A 23,806-nucleotide genomic window follows, 5' to 3' on the forward strand; every position below is an offset into this window, starting at 1 on the left:
CAACTCAGGCCCCTCGTTCTCCTGGCATTTGCACCCGTGTCTTCTCTACAGAGCATGCTTCAGTCTCTTTCTTGGCTCTCCCTCTTAGTGAAAGAGAGAAGCAGAGCCCTAGCATGTACCTGGCTGCTTAAGGTGCAAACCAAGTTTACAAGCTTCCCGGGGAGCCAGGTGAGAAGAAGACACTGCAGAGCCTCCCCAAAAGAAGCGTCAGCTTTTGGTGGATCCTTGAGCCTAGGAAAATGATAGACGAGACATCACAGTTCATCAGAAGACAAACAAAATCCACTAAGGAAGAGCAGTGGTCAAAGGTTTTATTCTCTTAGAGAAGGGGTTCTCCACTCACTCCCTCCTGCCGCCTTGTGAAGAAGGTGCTGCTTCCCCTTTGCCTTCTGCCACGATTGTAAGTTCCCTGAACTGCGAGTGAATTAAACCTCTTTCCTTTATAAGTTACCCAGTCTCAAATATTTCTTTATCGCAGTGTGAAAACAAACTAATACAGACCCCTTCCCTGAAGCACCTTCTCCTTAGGCCACCAACTGCCCCCATACTTCTCCTCTGCCCCTGGTCTTTCTTTTCCCCTCATGAGGCCCAAGTGATCCACATGGCCAACCCCAGCCCCATCCTACTGCAGGCCTGTGCGGCTGCTGGAGAGGCCGTGCTCCTTTCCTCACCCCGAGGCTGCCTGATATGCTCTCTGGATCCTGTAGGAAACTGACCCCCTAGTCTCATACTGACCCCCTATTCTCACACTGGTGCAACTTCTTCCAAGACCTCAAAGCTGAACAACGTGAGCTGGTATTTTTTCTTGTCTCCACTTGCTCGGGCTGTCATTGGGACAGTCCTAGAGTGGGGGGCCAATGGGTGAATGGGTGGATGAATGGACAGTAGTCCAGGGAGGATGCCCCTGTCTGTCCTGAACGGGGCCCTTCCTCCAATGAGAAGCCTTCCTGAGTGAGTTTATACAATTGTCCCTTGGTATCCATGGATGATTAGTTCTAGGGTCGCCTGGGATGCCAAAATCCATGGATGCTCAAGTCTCTGATATGACATGGCTGAGTAATTACATATAACCTATGCACATCCTCCCGTATACATTAGACCATTTCTAGATTATTGATGATATGTAATACAATGCAGATGCTACATAAATTGTTGTGATACTGTATTGTTTAGGGAATGATGACAAGAACAAAGTCTGCACATGTTCAGTGGAATCATAAGCATCCAATTTCGTTTCTGAATATTTTCCATCTGCTTTTAGCTAAATCCACAGATGCAGAGCTTCTGGATATGAGGGCCAAGTGTGCTTTGAGAGTAGGGTGGGTGAGGTTGCTAATGAGTACAGGGAAACAGGTGTCGATCAGGAGGGCCCTGCACTGGGGCATCTGGACGCTCTGTCTTAGGATTTGAGGCTGTAGGATTGGATGGCACAGGCAGACTCAGCCCAGGTCAAAGCCCTCCCCTTAAATGTTCTTTTCATCCCAAGCTCTTTCTGTTCCCTGGAATTTGGCAGCCCCTAGGCCCTGGGTAGAAGGACAGATGAGCCAGACTTTAGAAAACATGTCTAGAAGAGTGAGGCCTACTGTGTGCCGGGCACTTTCCCCGCAGGATCCTCTAGCTGGAATAACCAAGGGTCATGGAGAGAAATACCCAGTTAAAATATCAGAAATAGAAAAAGAGATACCACTAGTGATAGTATTTTGAAAAGACCATTAGAGATACTAAAAAGAGCATTAGGTAATAGTATTAGCACTTTTATTCTGAGATTCAACAGCAGCAGTCACTTCCCTCTACCCCTACGTGTGTCTCAGGACCACCCTGGGCGGGGAGGGCTGAGGTCAGGGAGCACCCATGGATGATCTGATTCTGGCCCTGGGCCCTGGGGGCGACAGTGATGAGGCACTGGGTGCACATGAGTGGGGCAGCCAAGCATGGCAAGAGAAGCAATACACGCATGCACAGACGTGTTTACCCACATACATGTGTGCACATACACACTGTAGGCAGGCATGTTGATGCCTCAGGCAGTGGAGGATGCTGACTCTGGGCCCTGCTGACCCAGCCAAGGCCCCATTGTGATGCATGCCACGACCTCAGAATGTCACTGGTGCTTAACACCCGTCCGATCTCCGGCCTGCCTCTGTGTTCTACAGCAGCTACACACACACAGTGGTATCTGGAGCAGCTCTGTGAACTCAAAGGTTTTCTCCCTGAGAGGCGTAACACAGGCCAGCTGATTCATCAGAATCAGGTGAGTGTGACCTGCTCTCTTCCCTCCATGCTGACTTGGGGACAATGGCTACGGGGTGGGCTGTGTTGGCTTCTGGGCACCTGCTGAGGAGCGTCATCCCGAGCACTCACCGGGCACCCATTCTGCACTGCCTGTGTAGACGATTGTCTCTTTCGTCCTCATGGTGCCTCCATAGGGTAGATGCTGTTCCCAAATGTACCCATTTGACAACTGAGACATCTGGTGTCAGAGGCGGTATCGACCCGGGAATCCTGACATGACCCTGGGTTTTGCTCTCAGCCCTGCCCTGTGCAGGGCTGGACTTAAGGCCTGAACTCTGTGGTCTCCCTGCCCTAGATCCCAAATCTGTCCAAGGTTTCTGATCCCGAGGGGGCAGAGCCTGGCCCTGGCGGAGCCACTGGGATGGATCCACTGTGGGTGGGAATGAGGGGAGGGTCCTCAGAACACGTCTGGAGCCTAAGCTGGGTCCTGATGGTCCCTGTGAGACCCACTGGACACACATGGTCGCTTGTCCGGGAGTGGCATGGGGAGCCTTCTGCCTTTGAGCAGCTGTGGAAAATGAAGGAGCCCTGGAGAGCTGGCTGAAGGGAGACTATCTTCCATCCTGTTCAAAGGGGTCCAGGAACTGGGGTTGTCCCCAAGTATTTCTTTCTCTGTCTGGTCCTATCCAGGCCTTGCCATCCTTTTGCCCCAAGTGTTCCCAGGAGGGACGATGTATCTAGGTGTTCCCCAGGACCAAGGACCCACTGTTCTTCCTCAGTGACCCAGGACAATGAGGCCCCCTCCTGTAGGGACAGCTCAGAATGGTGGAGTCCACAGACCCTCCCCGAGAGATGTGGTTTCCACGAGCACATAGACTGCTTTGGAGACAGTAGCTTATTTTCATCCCCTAAACCTGTTGTTCCTAAAGTGGCTTCACTGTTCAGACTGAAGGGCCACGGTAGCCCAAGTGATGAGTGGAGCAGAACGGAGTACTCAGGACAGATCTTGTTCCCCGTAGGAAACTGGACATCTCTGTGGTCCCTGAGCATCCCAGGAGGCCGATCGTACAGAGACCTCTGGGCCCTCTCCCCAGTCTCCCTCCACATCCCTGGAATAGCCCATCACGGACCCTTCACCCTTGGCAGGTGGACACCATTGAAACTGCCAGGGCAGGTGTGTGCCCATTTCATGGCATTTGGGGACAACAGGACTCTCTGTCCAGGTCGCACTGTTCTCAAGTCCTTGGGAAGATGCCCACCCCTGCTGGGGCTTGAGACTCCAGAGACCTGTGCAGGTGTGGGCCACTGGGTCTGGCCCCTTTTCACCTGAGGGCAGTGGTGGAATGGCGGTTACACAGCCAGGCAGCATCTGGGAGCTGGGCAGGAGCAATTCAGGTGTTCGCCGAAGTTCTCAGGTACAGTGTGACCTTTAGACGTTTTTGTCTCACGGGATGGACATGGTAGAGGACGCAGATACTTTGGAGGAGCGAGAGGACATCATTATGAAGTATGAGAAGGTACAGGTCAGTCTGCTCCTTGGAAGGAGGCCTCTTCCAATGCACCCTGGTCAAAGGGTCCTGGACTGCCTAGGAGCACAGGGTGGGCACGGGTGGCCACTACCCACAGGCCCTTGCACCCTTTACCTTGGACCACTCACCAAGGCTTCCTCTGGGTTACAGGGACACCGAGCTGGGCTGCCAGAGGACATGGGGCCTGAGCCTGGTGGAATCTACAACAACATTGATCACTTTGGGATTCTGCAGTGAGTCCTCTGTGCTCCCCTCAGCCCCTAAATCACCTGCCTCAGCGCAGGGATGGGTTTGCTTTTAGGAAGGCCATTCTGAGGCAGGACATGTCTCCCCAGGTCGGGCCAACCTCCTTTCCAGGGTCAGAACTCCTCCCTGGCTCCCCTGCAGGTCCAGCCTGAGGTTGCTGTTAGGCCAGCATTGCCGGGCCCATCTAGGGAGCGGGTGGGAATGGAGACTGGGCTAGGTCAGGCCCCTGGACTCTCAGCAGTTCTGTCTCCAAGTCAGCACAAGAGGAGCGGGGCAGCCTGAGGGTCTGGCCATGTCTACTTGGAGACAACCCCAGTGAGATCCAAGGGTTGTGGCCACAGGGTGAGGGGATGCCTGGCCCAGCCTCGGGCCTATTGTCCAGCAGGTCTCTGGTCTCTGAGGGCCCACCTGCCCCTGTTCTCCCCCATTTCCCTACAGCTACAGCCCTCACTGTCCCCATGGGGAAGCAGGAAAGGCATGGGGACAGTGGGGGCTGTGGCCTTAGGGAAATGGGGGAGAAGATGGGCAGGGCCCTCGTTCTGGGCATTTCACGGAGAGGCCAGGGAGGCAGCAGATCTTGAGGCTAATGACCCTGGGTCTGGTGCTGGGAAGGGATCTGGGGCCAGGTAAGAAGAGCCTAGGGCCGGCTGTGGTCGCTCATGCCTGTAATCTCAGCACTTTGGGAGGCCGAGGCAGGCAGATCACAAGGTCAGGAGATCGAGACCATCCTGGCTAACATGGTGAAACTCTGTCTCTACTAAAAATACAAAAAATTGGCCGGGCGCGGTGGCTCAAGCCTGTAATCCCAGCACTTTGGGAGGCCGAGACGGGCGGATCACGAGGTCAGGAGATCGAGACCATCCTGGCTAATACGGTGAAACCCCGTCTCTACTAAAAATACAAAAAACTAGCCGGGCGAGGTGGCGGGCGCCTGTGGTCCCAGCTACTCGGGAGGCTGAGGCAGGAGAATGGCGGGAACCCGGGAGGCGGAGCTTGCAGTGAGCTGAGGTCCGGCCACTGCACTCCAGCCCGGGCGACAGAGCGAGACTCCGTCTCAAAAAAAAAAAAAATAAAAATAAAAAAATAAATAAAAATACAAAAAATTAGCCGGGTGTGGTGGCGGGCACCTGTAGTCCCAGCTACTCAGGAGGATGAGGCAGGGGAATGTCGTGAACCCTGGAGGCGGAGCTTACAGTGAACCGAGATCATGCTACTGCACTCCAGCCTGGGTGACAGAGGGAGACTCCATTTCAAAAAAATAAAAATAAAATAAAATAAAAAATAAAAACCAAAAAGGAGCCCAGCCTAGAGCCCATCCCTCAGGGATTATAGGATGGGGAGACAGAGGATCCCAGGGAGGTAGGGTGGGAGGAAGCTTATGAGCCGTGCCACTTCTGAAATGTAAGGTGTGTGGCTCAGGTGCAGGGAGAGGCAGGTGGACGCTGGGAGGTCATACCCTGCGAGGGCCTTGGGAATGTCAGGTGGGATGGGCCCCGGGTGCACCCTGGGTGCACTTGGCAGGTCTCAGGGTAGGCTCCCTAGAACCTGGTGGGTCTACATCACGTGGTCACTCCCTGAGGGACTCCTGTCAGGGCCCGGTCACCCACCCTGGGCGGCCCCCGTCCCATCTCAGGGCTGACTTTTCTCAGCTCCAGCAGAAAGCACCACCTCCAGTCCAGGACGGGCAGCCCCATTGTGCAGCCTGACTGACCCTCACACCAGGGGCCCCAGTAACCCCGCCCAGGCTGGCCCTGCACTTCCTCTACTCCCAGGTCCTGACCCCTCCTGGGAGTCAGCCCCACAGGAAGACCCTTGTCCTCCCTTCCCTGTGCCTTCTCCCGGGCTGAGCCCTGAGCTGGATGGGGACAGAGCCAGTCCTTTCTGGGGGTCGGCTCCCTGACCTGGATGGCTCCAGGCTCTGTGCAGATCCTCAGCTCTGCCTGGGTTGCCTTACAGTGAGACGAAGCTGCCCCCTGTCAGTGCCCGGGAGGTGAAGGTAAGAGCCTGATGCTTGGGGGACTGGTCCAGTGACAGGGGGACCCAGGGGGTCATTGATGAGGCGGAGGAGGCAGCTGGCCTGGGCAGCGGCGGGTGAGGGCAACACGCTGTCACTGGGAGGGGCAGCAGTCCCTGCTGGACCTGACCCCAGGTTGCTGTATCTCTTGCAGTTTGATGAAATTCCAAAGTGAGAATCACATTTGTGGCTTGGGGGTGGCTGCCCACTTGTGTCAGGTCACCACCTAGAGGCTGGGGTCTGACTTACGACTGGTATGTCTGTGGCCTGAGGATGGCATGTCCAGGGCACCCAAAGCCAGCCCACTGGCGCTCATTTGCTCAAAGGCTCTCAGCCCTTAGGGTCTGCCCTTCCCCGGCTCCCTCCAGCTGGGTCCCACCGGGCCTTCAGAGCCCAAGACCCAGCACCCACGGGCGGCTCTGGGAAGCCTGGCAGCTCCGCTAACTCCAACATTCCTCATTTGACAGCAAATGAGGCGGGAGATGAGACGCGTGAGCAAGTGGATGAAAATGCTGGGACAATGGGAGACATATAAGAACAGTAAAAAGGTCATGTGTGGAGGGAGAGGCCCCCAGAATCACTCTCTGCAGAGACAGGGGACAGGCACCCATGGCTGTGGCCTGGCGCCATCAGCCTCTCAGAGGGCGGGTGGCACACTGTCCTCACCCAGAGGACTGCAGGCCTGGTCGCCAGCTTTGCTGCCTGTTCATGCAAGCATCACCTTGCTGGAAGGGAATCTGCATCTAGGGCTAGGCCCACCTGGAGCTCAGGGTTAGGGAAGCCTCCTGGTGACCCGAAGGAATCCGGGTCAGAGTTCCGACTCTGAGTGCCCATCCACTCTTTCAATCCTGGGAAGGGAGACCCTGTCCCAGCTTGACGTCACCTCTACTGAGGAATCATGGGGCCAAAACCAAAGATTTCCAGAATCCTCAGGCTCTGGTTCTCACTGGGGTTGTCGCAGGGCCTGTGACACCAGATCATTTTCTGCCCACAGCTGATGAAGCGAGTGTATAAGGGCATTCCCATGAACGTCCGGATGCAGGTGTGGTCAGTCCTCCTGAACATTCAGGAAATCAAGGCGAAAAACCCCAGAAAATTCCAGGTACGCTCAGCCAGAGTACAACAAACAGGCCAGGCCATGTCAGTGGCCCAGGTCTCCAGCTGGAGGGAACGTCAAGCCCCGCTTTGGCGGGTGGGTGAGGTGGACAGGTGCACATCCTGAGCATGGACGGTGACATAGGCACCACAGGTGAGCTCGGCTCTGGTGACGCTCCCCAGCTTCAGAAACAAGTCAAAAAGCAGCTTTCTGCAGAAGGAAACTTTCCTTCTTTCCTTCCTTCCAGAAGGGCTGACTGTGGAAGAGGGAGGGAAGTTTTTAGGGCAGCCCAGGGGTCCCTGAGCACCTCTGTTCCTCCTTTCACAACAAGGAAGGTCTATGCGCACAGGGTTCCTCATTCGGCTGGCTTCTCCAGATGTTGAATGACCAGGTAAGGGGGCACAGGGAGACCCCGGCTCAGGGACCCTCCTTGCCCTGCAGTGCCCTGCTTCCCCAGCCCGGGGGTCAGGCTCACCCTGACCACGTCTGTTTTCCTTTCAGCCAAACCCGAGCAAGGGTCCTCAGCAGCCAGGCCTGTGCAGGCTTCACATGGCAGGAAGACCCTCTGCAAGGGGACAGGCAGACCCTTCCTGGCCCACCAGCCCGGTTCCAGCGGCACATTTGGTCAGCTTCCCCGCCACGGGCACCTGGTCCTTCGACACCCTGTCCTGGTGGGGCTGTCCAGGAAGACACCTACCCTGTGGGCACTCAGGGTGTGCCCAGCCCGGCCCTGGCTCAGGGAGGACCTCAGGGTTCCTGGAGATTCCTGGAGTGGAACTCGATGCCCCGGCTCCCGACGGACGTGGATGTAGGGGGCCCTTGGTTCCCCCACTATTTCAAACAGAGCTGCTGGGTCCGTGGCTCTTCTGAATGTGTGCAGCTCAAAAGACATTCACAGATGGAACACACCAGCCCCCAGATCACAAAGCCAACCATGCCCAGCCCCTCGCAGCACCCCAAGTCCCGATACCAGAGTTCTGAATTCTGACGACATCATGAGCCTGCCTTTGTACTTCACACTCATGGAAGGATAACCACCTCCATGTTTTAAATAAATGTTTCCTGTTGAAATGGTTTTAGATATACAGAAAATTTGAAAAGGCACCATAGTGACCTCCTACACCTTCCATCCAGCTGCCCCTAATAATGACGTTTTGTAGTACCATGGCACATAAGAAATTTAGGCCAGGTGTGGTAGCTCACACCTGTAATCCCAGCAATCTGAGAGGTCGAGGCAGGAGGTTCAGGTTCACTTGAGCCTAGAAGTCTGAGACCAGCCTGGGAAACACAGGTGGACCCTGGCTCTAGAGAAAAGTCAAAGAAATTAGCCAGGCATGGTGGCGTGTGCCTGTGGTCCCACCTAGTGAGGAGGCTGAGGCAGGACTGCTGGAGCCCCTGAGTTCCAGGAAGCGGTGAGCCATGACTGCACCACTGCACTTCAGCCTGTGTGACAGAGTGAGACTTTATCTCTTAAAAAAATTAAGAAATTTAACGTGGGTACAATCCTATTAACTAAATAATAATGTGAACTGTTATCTAAGGTTATTAAGGCTGTAATTATATTAATATGGTGAAATGTATTTGATTTCACCCATTTTTGCCTAACTTCTCATGTCTGTCCCAAGATCCCACCTCGGACTCACCCTTTGCCTTCAGCTCATGTCTCCTCAGCTTCCTCCAGATGGTCCAGCAAACACACACCTGGGCTGAATGGTAGAGCTGATTGCTCGTACACAAGGGGAGACCTGTGGGCATGGATTTTCTTTTCTTTCTTTATTTTTTAGACGGAAGTTTTGCTCTAGCCTAGGCTAGAGTACAGTGGCAGGATCTCGGCTCACTGCAACTTCTGCCTCCCGGGTTCAAGCAATTGTCCTGCCTCAGCCTCCGGAGTAGCTGGGACTACAGGCGCTTGCCACCATGCCTGGCTAATTTTTGAATTTTTGTATTTTAGTAGAGATGGGGTTTCATCAGTTTGGCCAGGATGGTCTCCATCTCCTGACCTTATGATCTGCCCACCTTAGCCTCCCAAAGTGCTGGGATTACAGGCATGAGCCACCATGCCCAGCTCTTGGGATTTTCAAACTTATACAGTAAATGTTTTCCATGGTGTTCCACAGAGCACAGTTTGAGAAACACTTTGACAGTGGATCCAGGCCTCAATATCCATTAGCTGCTCTTACTGCATTTTGTGGAAGCTCAGTGAACACCTGCTCTGCAGGGTGCATGTGAAAGGGACAAGGATGTGTAAGCTGCAGATAAAGAAGACAGGACACAGGGGGTCTGTCTAAGCTCTAGCCCCTGCCTTCAGCACTAATGGATCAAATCCAACTCTTACCGAATGGTGGCCACCTGCTGGGCCAGTGCCAGGATCTGAGGCTCTGAGGCTCTGACAGTGAGTGACGCAGGGCCTTGCCCTTGGGGAGCTCCCCAGCGTACACCTCCCTCTACCCTCCCAGCGCCCTGCAAAGCAGGCGTCAATGTCATTGTTAATGCACAGAGGAGGAACCTGACTGTTAGACAGGTTGATGGGTTTTCCAGGGTTGCACGGCTTCTGGGAGATGGATGTGACCCTGAGGACACGGCACAGGCCAGTGTAATGCCAGGTTGGAATGAGCTGTGATCTGTGCCATGTAGAGGCCTAGGCCAAGGTGGGAGTGACTGATGACCAGGTCAGCCAGGTGGCTGAAAACACTCTTGGGTCCTCCCCTGCCGGCTCCCAGGAGTCCGGAACTGCCAGGAGAGTGGTGGCAGGTCCCCCATCCTCAGCTGGGTGTGCCCGGATAGAACAGCAAGGCGAGGGCACATTTCCCCGGCCATTCCCTCCAGGCGCCGCTGTGACCTGCTCATTCCAATTTTGTGGAAATGTTTCTACACACACACACAATTGCAAGTAGCAGTGGACGTGGTGAGAGGCGTTTGGACATGGGATAGGCAGTATTTTGGAGGCAGAGTCTCCAGGACTCGCTGATGGGTGAGCTGCAGGGCTTGAGCGGGGAAGGAGAATCAAGGATGATGTGTTCAAGTCGGTCCATTCACTTCCTCTGTGGCACGCCTGTGCTGGGTACTGGGAGAGACAGATGAGCACAGGAGTCCCGGCCGGGGGGAGGTGTGGGAGGAAGCCCAGAGTGTCTACTGGGAGCTGAGGGCTTATGTCCACCTGGGTACAGTCCAGATTCTCTGCATGGACGAGTACGGGCTGAGCTGCCTGGAGGAGGAGCAGCTGCTGTTGGTAGTGACCAGCACGTTCGGGAACGGAGACTGCTCTGGCAACAGAGAGGTGAGTGGCCTGAGGTCTGGATGGTCTAGGGAGTGTTATGGTGCAGGAGGACCCAGGAAAGGGTCTGGGGGATGCAGGACGTCCTACGGAGGGCGTGTGGGAGTCAGTGCTCAGGTCACTCTGGGTCACTCAGGTCATTTGTCATAATTATTGCCATATGGGAGTATCATCTTTCCTATGACATATTTTATATATTTCTCTGAATGGCCTACCTGTTTGTATTTACGAATTCATGTTTAAAGGAAACTTGTATCACTCTCACAAATGGAAAGCCAGCAAAATATAAATTCAATGAAAACAACATGAAATTAATAAATTGTAGTTAGATGCTATTCCCTAACCAAGGCCTGCTCTTTCTTTGTTTTTTAAAAAGAGTGACAGGCAATAAGAGAGGTATTAAAGGTCTATTAGCACCAATTCGAGACTGTCTCTCCAGTGCTCAGAAGAATGAAAATGTAATTGAAGGGGAATAACTAAAAAATAAATTATGAAAAGGGAGTAATACTCACCATGGGATTTGACGCTAGTTCTGCTGGGTCACACACCTCCTGGGATTGTCTTGGGTTCCTGGAGAGCCAGCCTTATTTCAGAGACTATAGGACCAATTGCTGTTGCTTCTACCAGGTTCCAAACCAGAAGAGAATCACGGCCCATTAGGAGGCCCTCTGGAGATGCCCTGCTATAAGGCAGGACCCCTCTGCCAGGGCTGGATGGGAGGAGGCCAGGCTGTTCTTGGTCTCCCACCAAGGGGCAGGGCCCACACGAGTTGCTATAGTTTAGCTGGGGTGAGAGACAAGCTAAACTTGTCAGCTGACAACCAGGTTCTTGGCCAGGTGGCCCCATATGTAAACCAACTTTCATTGTGGGCCAGGAGCCATCTCCTGCCTGCTGTGGCCAGTTTTCCAGAAGAAAGGAAAAAGCAGTGTTTTTTCGGTTGTTATTTTGTTTTTTCATCCTGGTCTGAGAACACTGTCGTTCCCTTTCTATCTAGAAACTGAAGAAATCCCTCTTCGTGTTAAAACTGCTCACCAACAAATTCAGGTAAAGCTTCTTCCTTCCTCCTACACGTCCTAGCCCTTCCCTGTGTACCCAAAGTCTGGGTTCAGGGGATGGAACTGGGTGTGCATACGGGGTCTCCTCAGAGCTGACCAGGCACAGAGGGATCCTGGCTCAGAGGTTTGCCCTCGGAGTGTATCACGGGTCAAGCCACAGAAACCCAGTCCCTCTCACAGGTCTGCAGGCCAAGCATGAGGTGGTCATAGGAGTTGGTGACAAGGCTGGGGGATCAAGAGGACCAGAAGGAGGTCCAGCTCCATGCTCCAGCTGGAGAGGAAGAGTCTGGGGCTGGCCCTCCAGGCTGTTGGTGCTGGGTGCTGGGTGCTGGGTGCCAGGTGCTGCTTACGTGGGACACCAGTCTCTGTGTGTCCTGGGGCAGGTATGCTGTGTTTGACTTCGGCTCCAGCAAGTGCCCTCAGTTCTGAGCCTTTACTCCTGACCTCAACCAGAAGCTCCCACCTGGGGGCCTCTCAGCTCACCCCGACGGGGGAAGAGGATGAGCTCAGTGGGCAGGAGGATGCCTTCTGCAGCTGGGCCGTGCAAACCTTCAAGGTCAGTTCCCAGCCAGAGCTGCCCCACAGCAGGGACATGACAGGGTGCATTCATGCCTAGGACATCTGTGCTGGGCATCCTGGGTGCCATGACCTCTGCCCCTGGTCCTGTAGATGTGGTCCCAGACATGGGCCAGGGCCACGGGCCTGAGGGCTCAGGTCACTGCTGCTCTCCCTCAGCCCCCCAGCCTGTGCACACAACTCTGGGGGAGAAGGTGGCACAGGTACCCCCATGCCCTTAGGGAGCTTCTGGTTAAAGTCTATCCCCCACTGACTACCTAGGACACCTCTTAACTACTGTGTGTTTCAGCCATAGAGAGCCTGGGAATAGGCACTACACAGTGGTGGGTCCACTTTGGATCCACTCAGTGTCTCCTTAGCTCTTTAGTGACTCGGTTGGCCCCATCATTTAGGGAACCATTAACCCCCATCTGCTCTAGCTTCTTCCAGGCAGCCCATGAGATGTTTGATGTCCAAGGCAAACAGCACATTCAGATCCCCAAGCTCTACACCTCCAGTGTGACCAGGGACCTGCACCACTTCAGGCTCGTGCAGGACTCACAGCCTTTGGACCTCAGCAAAGGGACCTGCTTATTTCAGGACATAGGGCTTGTTCATGTTGTGGTTTGAGCCCTGAGCCCATGGTCAAGGAGACCTATGTCAAGGAGAGGAGTGTTCAAGAGCCTGGACACTCCTGGGAGAAAGGCACAGATGGAGAAATTGCAGTTCAGGGAGGTGAAGCTTGTTGCTAGGCTATGGCCATGTTGGGGTCTGAGCCCCAGTCTTCCAGCCGCAAAGGCAGCCAAGGGTCGTGAAGAAGGCGTCGCAGAGGTGATTCCAGGCTGTAGTGGTGAACTCTCCGCTCTGCACCCCGGGGTGCTGTGCCCTGTGCCCTGACTAAGATAGTCCTGAAGGTTTCTACATGTTTAAGATTTCCCCAATGTCAACGATGCTCTCCTGTGGGTCCCAAGCCATGGAGATGTCCTGGGACTTTCCATTTTTAGGTTCCTAAATTGAATTTCCCAACACCTAGAAGCAACACGGCTGCCCTGTATCAGATCAAGGATCTTTATTTGTGATTCAGAAACAGTGGAATAAAAGGAAAGGAAAGAAAACCCCAATAGCCACCTCAGCAGGATGCCGGAAGTGTAGTGTCCAGGTGTCACTGACTCAGACATGTGGGGGCTTCTCCCACCCACGCTCAAGAGCCACTTTGCCAGTTGACCGTCTCTGTGTTCTTCGCAGCCCTCAGCAGCATGCACGCCAAGAACATGTTCACCATGAGGCTCAAATCTCGGGGGAATCTACAGAGTCCGCCATCCAGGTAAGGGAAAGTGCAGGGCTTCTCAGGTGGTGCTCTGTCGATTTTATTCTAATGAATGAAAGACCAGAAGAAGTCAGTCTTTGAAGGGAGAGGAGAGGAGCCTCTGCTGGCATCAGCAGCCATGCCATCGTAGAACGGGCTCACCTGGACCCGCGGCCGCCTGTGCTTCTACATCTACTCTTGGTTAACCACGGCCACTTTTCCAGCTTGGACACTAAGCACCTGCTCCACTTCCTCTCCTTCCTCATTGAACTCTTTCACTAAAAGGAGAGTGCAAGACAGACTTAAACTGTTTGACTCATTCTGAAGAACTTTCAGGAAAAGTGTTGGCAGGGAAGGAAATTTCCCAGCTCTGGGAAATGAGCCTTGTGGATTATCTGCAGGTTTCATTGATCTGTGCTGTCCTCCCTGCATGCATTAGGAAAACTGGCCTTGGTTCTAATAAGAACAGGGTTTGTCCTGGCAACAAGGAAAGGTTTCTTCTGATGTCCACGTGTCTCCAAGGGGGATGCTTTCTTTAGGCAGAGGCTGTGGCCAAGCACTCGGGGGCTCAGAGGGCTGCTGGGAAGGGGTGGGCCCCTCTCCTCCCCAGAGGGAAGCTCCTGGGGCCCCTCAAGCACCCCTGCCTGTGGGGATCCCTCATCGCATGCTCAGGGTGGTGGCCCAGGCTTGTGGAACCAGCCAGGAAAATGAAAGGAGGGCACATTTCCCGGGGAATCTCACCTGCCCATCAGGGAGCCCTGGAGGAAATCCTGTAGTCACCTGAGGTGGCTGCTTCTTCTTCTTCTTTTTTTTTTTTTTTTTTGACACAGAGTCTCACTCAGTCGCCCAGGCTGGAGTGCAGTGGTATGCTCTTGGCTCACTGCAACCTCCGCCTCCTGGGCTCAAGCCATTCTCCTGCCTCAGCTTCCCGAGTAGCTGTGATTACAGGCGCCCGCCTCCACGCCCGGCTAATTTTTATATTTTTATTACAGAAGGGGTTTCACTTTGTTGACCAGGCTGGTCTTGAACTGCTGACCTCAGGTGATCTGTCCGCCTCGGCCTCCCAAAGTGCTGGGATTACAGGTGTGAGCCATGGTGCCCAATCCACCTGAGGCTTCATTTTCCTTCCCCTGGTGAAACTTTCTTGTGGGGATGGCCAAGGCCTGAACTACGGCTGGGTGAGCACCTCGGGGTTTGCCCAGGCAACCAGCCCACCCTGGTCCAAGGCATCCTGGAGCGAGTGGTGGACGGCCCCGCACCCCACCAGACAGTGCGCCTGGAGGCCCTGGATGAGAGCGGTGAGCCCTGGGCCAGGGAGCCAGTGCTGCGTGGCATCCTCCGGCCACCCCACCTGGCTGAGGGGCTGGGCCTGGGCCCGGGCCTGCCAGCGACAGCCATCCCTGTCCTTCATGCTGAGAGGGTGGGCCGCGAAAGCTCATGAGAAAGCAGCCGAGGAAACAGTCCCAGCCCTTAAGGCATGACTCCCTGGCCTTAGTTTCCCCAGTGATAATGACACCGCCAGTGTATCCCCTTAAATACAGTGGCCAAAGTCAGAAAGTGGGATAAGCCAGGCATGGTGGCTCACACTTGTAATCCCAGCACTTTGGGAGGCCGAGACAGGTGGATCACTTGAGGTTAGGAGTTCGAGACAAGCCTAGCCAACAGGGCAAAACCCCATCTCTACTAAAAATACAAAATAAATTAGTCAGGCATGGGGTGCACGCCTGTAATCCCTGCCCCTCGGGAGGCTGAGGCAGGAGAATTGCTTGAAGCCGGGGGGCAGAAGTTACACTGAACTGAGATTGCACCACTGCACTGCAGCCTGGGCAACAGAGACTCTGTCTCAAAAAATAAAAAAGAAAGTGGGATCAGAGAGGCAGAGCCTGGCAGTGCTCCCCACTGTCCAGGAGAAATTGAGAGAACCTGAGACATGGGGACAATGAGACAGATGTCCTTGTGACTGTAGGGTGATGGATGTGGTTCATTATGCCTCTGTTCCAGAGGAGATAATGTCATGCTCATATTTTTACCTAATATTTAGAAAGCATCTGTGTACCAGGCACAGCACCAGCTATTATGTGCACGGTTTGATTCAGTTCTCATGCCAACCCAGCAAGATAGGTTTTGGTATCAGATCTGTTTCACACGGAGGGAACCCAAGGCCCAGAGGCTTCAGTCGCCTAGGAAGTGGGGAGCCAGGGTTTGAACCCATGTCTGCTGGCCCCAGGGTCTGTGCTGTGACTGCCCTGCATGCTGCCCCCCGGGACTTCCCTTTGGGCTCATCTTCTGCTCACCCAGCACCTCCTGGTACAGCACCCAGGGGACTGTAGTCATGGGCTTTTCTCTGAGTGAACAACTGGCCTGTGAGGTATCCATTAGTCTTTGGTGGATTTAGTCACTGTGAGTCTGTAGATCGCCAGTGGGTGTCTTGCTAAAGTTCAGGTCTGGGCCAGGGAAGGACATGGTTAGTTCATCAGGACCACGCCAACTTAGTGCCCCTTGGGGGGATGGTGTTCAGCCTTCCTGGCAGTCCTTTCTCCATGCGCCACCTCCTTCCTGCCTTTTGCTCATAGAGCCAGGACTTCAGAGCCTCCTTTCCCCTGCAGCTGGAGAATAGGGGGTGTCTGCCCTGGGGGCCTCGCTACCTACTGAGAATCCCGAATGGGGCCTCTTTTCCATCCTGACACCTTCCTTCCCCGTCCAGGCAGCTACCGGTTCAGTGACAAGAGGCTGCCCCCCTGCTCGCTCAGCCAGGCCCTCACCTACTTCCTGGATATCACCACCCCCCCAACCCAGCTGCTGCTCCAAAAGCTGGCCCAGGTGGCCACAGAAGCGACTGAGAGACAGAGGCTGGAGGCCCTGTGCCAGGTGAAGATCAGGGCTGGTGGGCAGTGGGGGTATGTGGGGGGTCCCAGCATGTGGGGGGCTGGAGCTCAGAGCTGGGCTTTAACTTCCAAGAGGGATCCACCCAGTTTCCCAAAGTGAGACCTGTCAAAGGCTGGTGGGAAGCCAGGCATCATCCGCTGGCCCATGTCTGGGACACAGTTGTGTTGAGTGAACTGGGTTTTTCCAAGTGTCTGCAGGATGCAGCCAGAGTGCACTGCCTTGAATATTAGCTAGAAAGGGGAGCCATCGTTATCTGTCTTTGCTTTCCCCAAAACTGGAATAAAGTTGTCACTTAAGATGTATTGGGGGATGGATGGTGTGGATGAATGGATAAATGGGCATTATGAACAGAGTGACAGACGGACAGCTGAATTAATAAGTTAATGAGAGAATGCATTAACTCTCCTGTAACTATCTGGTTCCAGGTCTTTGCAAAAGGCACTGGTTGTCATTATTATCATCATCATTATAGCTAATTATATCGATTCCAACTACCTCCACCACCATTATTTTGTGGCTGCAATGTACTAACTTGGTACATGTTTTCTGGTTTAATTCCCATAACATCCCCACCAGGTAGGCAATGCTATCCTTGTTTCACAAAAGGTAAGTAATTGGGATGAGATTCCATAGCTAGTGAGAGCATCCAGCAAAGATTTGAACCCAGGTCTGATTGGTTCCATAGCCTTGCCCCAAATAAATTACATTACATATTTGACCCCTCCCCATGAGTTGCTGAGAGTGGAGGTAACACAAGTTAGATAAATGTACTGGACTGAGTTTCACCAGGACAGGAGCTATTTCTTCGCAAGCTTGGTAGTCTCAGCACCCTGGACAGTGCCTGGCACATGGACTTGTTTGTTGAGTGAGTGAATGAATACTGGGTTGTGACAGCCTTTCCCCCAAAATGGGGCAGGCGCCCCGAGTCACTCACATCACCCTTGGCTTTCAGCCCTCAGAGTACAGCAAGTGGAAGTTCACCAACAGCCCCACGTTCCTGGAGGTGCTGGAGGAGTTCCCATCCCTGCGGGTGTCTGCTGGCTTCCTGGTCTCCCAGCTCCCCATTCTGAAGCCCAGGTTCTACTCCATCAGCTCCTCCCGGGATCACATGCCCACGGAGATCCACCTGACTGTGGCCGTGCTCATGTCCCACACCCGAGGAGAGCCTGGGGCAGAGGCTCTGGAGCAGCCACTCAGCTTCAGCTCCCTCATCAGTTCAAGGAGGGAGGGAACACCCACAGCCCAGAGTTGTCAACAGTAATAGGTGTGTGGGAGAGATCTCTAGGACCCAGGCACTAAACCAAGCCTTTTGTGCATATATGATCAGTTACCATGTGGGGTAGGCACTGTGTGCATTTTACAGGTGGCACAGAAAGTCACACTGTTAGTAAGTGGAGAGCTGAGATTCGGACCTGGGTAGTCCAACTGCTGAGTCCAAGTCCTCTACCACTCCACTGTCCCACTACTCGGGACAATTTAATGAGATCAGACATGGAGAGCACCCAACCCTTGGTGGGAGGCCAGTGGTCCTCAGTCTTCCTGATCGTGCAGCCTGAACGCAGGGGAGATTCTGTATTGATTGTTCATTCCCTCACTGAGCTCATTCAGTGATGGTTTATTTCACACCTCCTCATGCCCGGCACTGGGGCAGGTGTGGAAATACAACAGACATCAGCCCTGCCCTCAGGGAGCATCTAGAGGCAGCAGTGGAGAGATGGGTTTAGGAATAATTAGATGATTCTCATTGTGCAGAAGCCAAGAAGAAAGGTCAGGGTCACAGAGGGCAGCGAAGGGGGGGTGATGCTGCCATAGAGGGGGAGGCAAACATCTCATCCAGGTGGTCTCGGCTCCACCACTGGCCTCTGCCCCCTGCCCTGCCCTCTGTAACTGAGAGTTGCCTGGGTTGGCAAAGCTGGGAGCTGCCCACACTTCTGAGTCCTCTGTCCTCTAGGAAGCAAGAACATGGTTTCTAAAAACTGGCCAGAGACTGTTTGCCCTGCTAGAGAACACCCACTCAGACCAGGAGAGGAGAGGCCGACATGTCCTGTGAGAGCAAGATTTGATCCCGAGGAAAACCAGGGGGACCTCTGCAGTTGGTGGGAGGCCTCCTTCAAGTGCTGGGCCACTGTAAGGGGAACAGAACCCAGAGAAACCTCCTGGGTTTCTACAAACCCAGGAGGGGCCACTGAGGAGGAAAGCGAGGCCCAGAGCAGGCTGAAATGCACGGAGCTCATCCACCACCCAGGGTTGCTGCCAGCAAGGGCCACGCTCATGAGCGCACACAGCAGTGGCCACCCCGAGGGGTCACTTCATGCTGCTGTCAGTGGAGCTCAGAGGTGAGCTGCGGGTGTTCCTGGAGAAAGTCTTTGGAAGGAGCACTGGAGTAGGAGTCAGGAAACCTGAGCTGTCCACCTGATTCCGCCACGACCTGAGTGACCTTGTCCAAGTCACTTTTCCTCTCCGGGACTCGGTTTCCGCATTGGCAGAAGGAGCAGCTTGCAGCCTCTCTAAGTCCCTTTCAACCTTCCTCAGCTCTGCGCTCTCAGAGGGTGGCGCTCAGAACCAGGAGGACAAACAGCTGCTCATTGAGTCCTGAGAGTGCCTGAGTGGGGGCGTCCAAGGAGGCCGTGGTGTGGGCGGAGCAGCTGGTACAGTTTGCGCATGGGCAGTGGGGGACGTTGGTCACTTTGTGTTATCGTTGCGGATGGCCAGGGTCCCCCGCACCACGGCGTCTGCAGCACATGGCTCAACAGCCTGAAGCCCCGAGACCCAGTGCCCTGCTTTCTGCGGAAGTAAGCACCGCTTCCGCTCTGTCCCCTGTGGGGCCGCCGATCCCTGGGGTTCCGGGAGGAAAGGGGGAGATCTGGGGTTTAGGTGCTGCTCAGGGTCCCTTGGCCCATAAAGAAGACACTGGGGTCACACCGCTGTGGCTGTCTCTAGCAGGGACAGCGATGACAGCAGTGATGGAGGGTCCCAGAGTCCAGTGAGCTTGGCCCTTTTTCAGAAGGACCTGGGGGAGGTGCTGGTGGCTGGACAGAGGTGAAGCAGCCTGCAGGACGTGGGAAATCAAATAGCAGCTGCTTGTCCTCTCCAACCCCTCACGACCGCCCCCCACAGGCCCAGCTCCCCAGCCACCCAGTGTGTGTGTGGGCCCGGGGTGTCTGAGGGCTGGCCCCCTCTTCTCCTGTCCTCTTCAGCACTCGCGGCTTCCACCTCCCCGAGCACCTGGCACAGGCACAGCACCTGGCACAGGCATCGCCCCCTTCCGCAGTTTCTGGCAGTAGCAGCTCCATGACTCCCAGCACAAGGGTAAGGCTGGAGGCTTCCCAGGTGGGAGGGGCACCAGGGGGCAGCGCCTGCCTAGGGGCAGAACCGCAGCCCCACAAACGGCTCCTGGACCTTTCTGGAGGGAAGGACTCCCAAGTTTGTCTCCCTGTGCAGGCCTCTGTGGGTTAGAATGGCCGCCTTCCCGTCTCAGGCATTGCAGCCGCGGCTCCTTCTCCCGGGAGTGGAGGTAACGGGAAAGTCCCTGCTTTTGACCTCCGATGGGCTGAGGGAATCCTGCATCTGTGCTTTGAGTTTTGTGACTATGGATGAGTGATCGGAATGCCCTGGGCCTCAGTTTCCTCATCTGTAAAGTGGGGACAATGCTGTTAACTAGCTGGGATACTTGTGGGAGTGAAGCGCGAATTCCAGTTCGGCTTGGAGCCGTGTCGCCCTCTGGTGGCCGACATGATAACAACAGCCCGGGACTCCTGCAGGAGTGCGGGGAGGCCGCATGACCCTGGTGTTCCGGTGCCGCCGCCCAGATGAGGACCACTCTCCCGCGAGGAGATGCTGGAGATTGCCCAGAAGGGGTGCTGCATGCGGTGCACACAGCCTACTCCCGCCTGCCTGGCAAGCCCAAGGTAAATGCAGCCTCGAAGCAGGTGAAGCGTTACACACACAGGCTCCAGGGTGAGCCCTGGGTCCCCACAGGCCCCTCGCCTCCCTGAGCCTTGAGGTCCTGAGCTCTGAAGTGCGGGTAGTTCACAACCATCAGAGTGATGCTGTGAAGAGCATTATGCTCTCTCTTCCAGTAGAAGCGACAAGGCCGGAGAGGTTCAGGACTAACCTAGGTCACACGCGGGTTAAGCCCACAGCTCAGCCTGCTGAAGGTGGTCAGCAGGCCCCCTGGGACACGCGACTGCCTGGGGAGAGGTGGTCCAGGTTGGCTACGCTCAAACCCAGCAAGGCTGGAGGGCGGCGGATGCTTCCACCATGGCCCTCAGACGGGCTCTGCTGCCCCCAGGCCGCGTTGCCCCCTGAGCCTGGGGTGGTCAGAATAGACTCTCAGCCCTCACACATCTGTCCCATCAGGGCACTTCGCGGGCCCAGTGCTCTGTGCCCAGTGCTGGGGCCAGTGGGCATCCTGTGTGGAGCCGGAGCAGAGAGTTCCCGACTGACTCCTGGATCTTCTCACTGGGGAGCCCGGGATCTGTACCCTGCAGGGACCTGACGGACAATCTGTATTGAGAGGCTCCCTTTTCCAGGGTGTAGGCAGAGCCCTGGGCAGGGGGACTGCCTTTATTAATGCCTCTTTGAAGCAAATTCAGAGACAGTCTGGGAGCCCTACTGGATGGTCAGCCCCTTAAGGGCAGGACTGTGTCCAGCATTTATCTCTCTACTCCCAGCCCAGCCCCCGGGGCATCTGTGCTCCTCCTCATCCTGAGCCTGGCCCCGTGCAAGGTCCTGGCTGGGAGGGGACTCACTCCACAGCCCTGAGTGCCCTCTCCCCACCTCCCTGAGGCCAGCAGGCCTGCCTGCAAGCCTTGTCCCCAGCAGCTGGGGACTGGACCCACCGTTTCCTCTGGTTTCAGGTCTATGTTCAGGACATCCTGCGGCAGCAGCTGGCCAGCGAGGTGCTCCGTGTGCTCCATGAGGAGCCGGGCGACCTCTATGTTTGTGGGGATGTGCGCATGACCTGGGATGTGGCCCACACCCTGAAGCAGCTGGTGGCTGCCAAGCTGAACTTGAGTGAGGAGCAGATCGAGGACTATTTCTTTCAGCTCAAGGTTTAATAGGGGGTGTGTGGGCTGAGGGTCCTGGCCAAGGGCACAGGCCATTGGAGCCAGGACCAGGGGTGGCCGGTAGACCCAGGGGAGTCAGGCCCAGAAAAGTTCTGGACCCCAAGAGAATCTTAGCAGTGGCTGAGATCTGAGCTGGGTGGGCTGTCAGAAGGCCCCGCTGCACATCCCGGACTGGTCGCAGCTTTGGGAAGTCAGGAGAATGGGTTCCATTTTGCCGTCTGTGGAATGGGGGCAGGAGAGTCTCCTTGGCCTCTCCCCAAACCCCCTTTCAGAAAGTATCTGTGTGGCCAAAGCAAGGCTGTGAGCACAGGGGAGAGCAAGGCTGCCCCCCGTCAGCCTCGTGTGAACCTCACACTTCTTATTCACACCCAGGCCGGCGTCTGCTCACCCTCATCCCCGCGGCAGCAAGGGCTTGCATTTCACTGATGAAGATAATAGTGATATTTATCAAGGGTTTCCACGGGGCATACTGCTTGCCAGGGATTTTCATGTGACATTTCATTCAGTCCTGCCGAGGACTTTATGAGGGAAGCACCCTGTTTTACAGAGGGAAGGAGGCCTACGGGGTCCACAGCAGTGAGAGCCTAGAGTTCAGTCTGCCTCTCTGTGGTTCCAAAGCCTGTGACTGTCACTTCCATACTCTCCCTAAGACACATTCATATGTTCAACTGAACATTTATTGAGCACCTACTATGTGTCAGGGATAGAGCAGTAAATGAAACAGGCAAAAATTCTTTACATTCTTCTGGGGCTGACAAACCCAAACAAGGAAGAGGTGTAGTGCTTCAGAGAAAAACAGCAGGAAACAGCCCAGGAAACGCTGGGGAGTGTAATTGTAAATAGGGTGGTCAGGGAAGGCAGAGCTGGAAGGCAGCGTCTGAGAATAAACCCGAGATAGCGAGTAGGAGCCCCGTGGACACTGAAGGAAACACTCGGGGCTGTTCTGGAGGGGGCAGCAGGTACAAAGGCCCGGGGGTAGGAGTTAAGCTGGCGTGTTGGAAGGACAGTGAGGAGATAACAGGCATTTCCCCAAATGGGTTGAATGGGTCAGTAGATATTTGGCATCAAAAAGTTCCAAGGTCGAATAGCCTGGGACAGGCTTAGTTAAGCCAAGGCAAGCACGTTGCTTTACTACAAGGCTTCTGGGAGGCTTCAACCTGCTGCTGTGCGTCGGGACCCTTCAAGGCTCGGAGCAAAGCAAGGACATAGCGTTTCCCAAACGTATTTATCTCAGAGCTCACACTTCCTGGAGCATCTTGGGTGGGGGGTGAGCGCTGGGCAGGACATGGGAATGCCAAGTAAAGCTTTGGAGATGGTTAGAGGGCCCGCTCCAGAGCAGGTGCTGAGCGGGGTTAGGCTCTAAACCAGATTCCAGCACAATCTAAGTATGACAGTTGGGAAGACAGATGGCTCATGAAGGTCCATGTGACAGGGAAGCTGGGCAGCCCCAGGGGCTCATCCCAGCCTGGACTTGACACGTTGGTCTCTGTTTCCACCTAAAAGAGCCAGAAGTGCTTTCATGAAGATACCTTTGGTGCTGTATTTACCTACAAGCGGACAAGGCAGCAGCGCAGCCCTGGAGCCTGCAGATGTCAGCCCTCTGACGGCCCACAGGAGGGGTTAAAACTGCCGGCACAGAACTTAACCAAGGAGCCAGCTCTGCATTATCTGAGGTCACAGGGCCTGGGGGATGGAGGAAAGTGATATCCCCCAGCGTCATGTCTTATTTCTCATCTCGTTCCCCATCAAGCCCTTTACTTGACCTCCTACCAAGTAGCACCCTGGATTGATCGGAGCCTCCTCTCTCAAGCTGGGGCCTCCCTGGTCCCTTGGAGACGAAATCTTCAGTGCTAGACCTGGCAAGTGGGTGAAAGATGGAACCCGCTGCTGAGTGCACCACTTCAAGTGACCACCAGGAGGTGCTGTTGTGCCACTGTGTGTTTAACTGCCTTGGGTACAATTATTTATGCCTCTGTTTAAAAAACTAACACCCTAGTCTGTTCCCAACGGCTACTTGGGCCTTCCCTGTATGGTTCCTTGATGGAGATATTTATATGATGGAATTTTACTTTAATCACACTGTATGTGTGTGTGGGGGGTGGGATGTTTTGTAGGGAACGTGGCCCTGAGTTATATAGAGTGGGGAGCTGGTGGGTGTCACAGCCTGGACAGATCCCCCACAGAGGGACACCCCAGGCAGGCCATGGCTCCTCTGAAATGGCTGCCAGGTGTGACAGCAGCAGATGGAGCTTCGTGCTGGTCCAAAGACCTGTGGTAGGGTGGAGGGCACAGGCCTGTCTCCCACACAAAGAATCTGACATGGGGTCTGGTGAGAGTGGGAATCTCGTGTGAGGCCAGAGCTTCAGGGAAGGTCTTGAGATTCTTTTTGGACACTGTCTTAGAAAGCGTTTTGCTCTGGGGCCATCTGTCTCATGCAACTTTGGCCAGTACGGATGTGGCCCCTGGGAAGGCAGGGTATTGAGGCAAGTGTGGGTCACAGCATTCTCGCCTGAGGGACTAGGGACCCTCCTGGGTTTGGAGACA

At 54.9% G+C, this 23,806-nt stretch overlaps 1 protein-coding gene, 1 long non-coding RNA gene and 1 pseudogene across 4 annotated transcripts; all 3 read left to right on the forward strand.

Moving 5' to 3' along the window:
- The first annotated feature begins 2,135 nt into the window (after positions 1-2,135).
- On the forward strand, positions 2,136-4,274 carry LOC126939013 (uncharacterized). Of its 2 annotated transcripts, XR_007720278.1 has the most exons (4): positions 2,136-2,251; positions 3,252-3,406; positions 3,666-3,755; positions 3,912-4,274. It is a non-coding gene; the product is annotated as an uncharacterized LOC126939013 (long non-coding RNA). The 2 variants fall into 2 exon arrangements; XR_007720277.1 differs by having other exon boundaries at positions 3,252-3,755.
- A 1,899-nt stretch (positions 4,275-6,173) lies between these two features.
- On the forward strand, positions 6,174-7,987 carry LOC126938280 (uncharacterized). Its single transcript, XM_050762349.1, has 4 exons — positions 6,174-6,569; positions 7,016-7,123; positions 7,449-7,508; positions 7,619-7,987. The coding sequence occupies exons 1-4, from the start codon at positions 6,492-6,494 to the stop codon at positions 7,985-7,987; spliced, it is 615 nt and encodes a 204-aa protein (XP_050618306.1). The 5' UTR covers positions 6,174-6,491.
- A 2,097-nt stretch (positions 7,988-10,084) lies between these two features.
- LOC126938281 (nitric oxide synthase, inducible-like) lies at positions 10,085-23,330 on the forward strand (annotated as a pseudogene). The gene is made up of 14 exons (XR_007720054.1): positions 10,085-10,178; positions 10,285-10,394; positions 11,386-11,435; positions 11,830-12,002; positions 12,452-12,590; positions 13,247-13,325; positions 14,469-14,605; positions 16,012-16,175; positions 17,146-17,351; positions 18,896-18,985; positions 19,391-19,502; positions 19,955-20,101; positions 21,053-21,247; positions 22,766-23,330. The product of XR_007720054.1 is annotated as a nitric oxide synthase, inducible-like (transcript).
- Positions 23,331-23,806: the final 476 nt, after the last annotated feature.

The sequence above is a fragment of the Macaca thibetana genome, chromosome 16 (genome assembly GCF_024542745.1).
Source record: "Macaca thibetana thibetana isolate TM-01 chromosome 16, ASM2454274v1, whole genome shotgun sequence".
Lineage (NCBI taxonomy): Eukaryota > Metazoa > Chordata > Mammalia > Primates > Cercopithecidae > Macaca > Macaca thibetana.

Coding starts and splice junctions, on each gene's coding strand:
- LOC126938280 (XM_050762349.1), top strand. CDS start 6,492: ATGAGGCGGGAGATGAGACGCGTGAGCAAGTGGATGAAAATGCTGGGA. Junction 6,570..7,015: donor CATATAAGAACAGTAAAAAG/GTCATGTGTGGA, acceptor TTCTGCCCACAG/CTGATGAAGCGAGTGTATAA. Junction 7,509..7,618: donor TCCAGATGTTGAATGACCAG/GTAAGGGGGCAC, acceptor TTTTCCTTTCAG/CCAAACCCGAGCAAGGGTCC.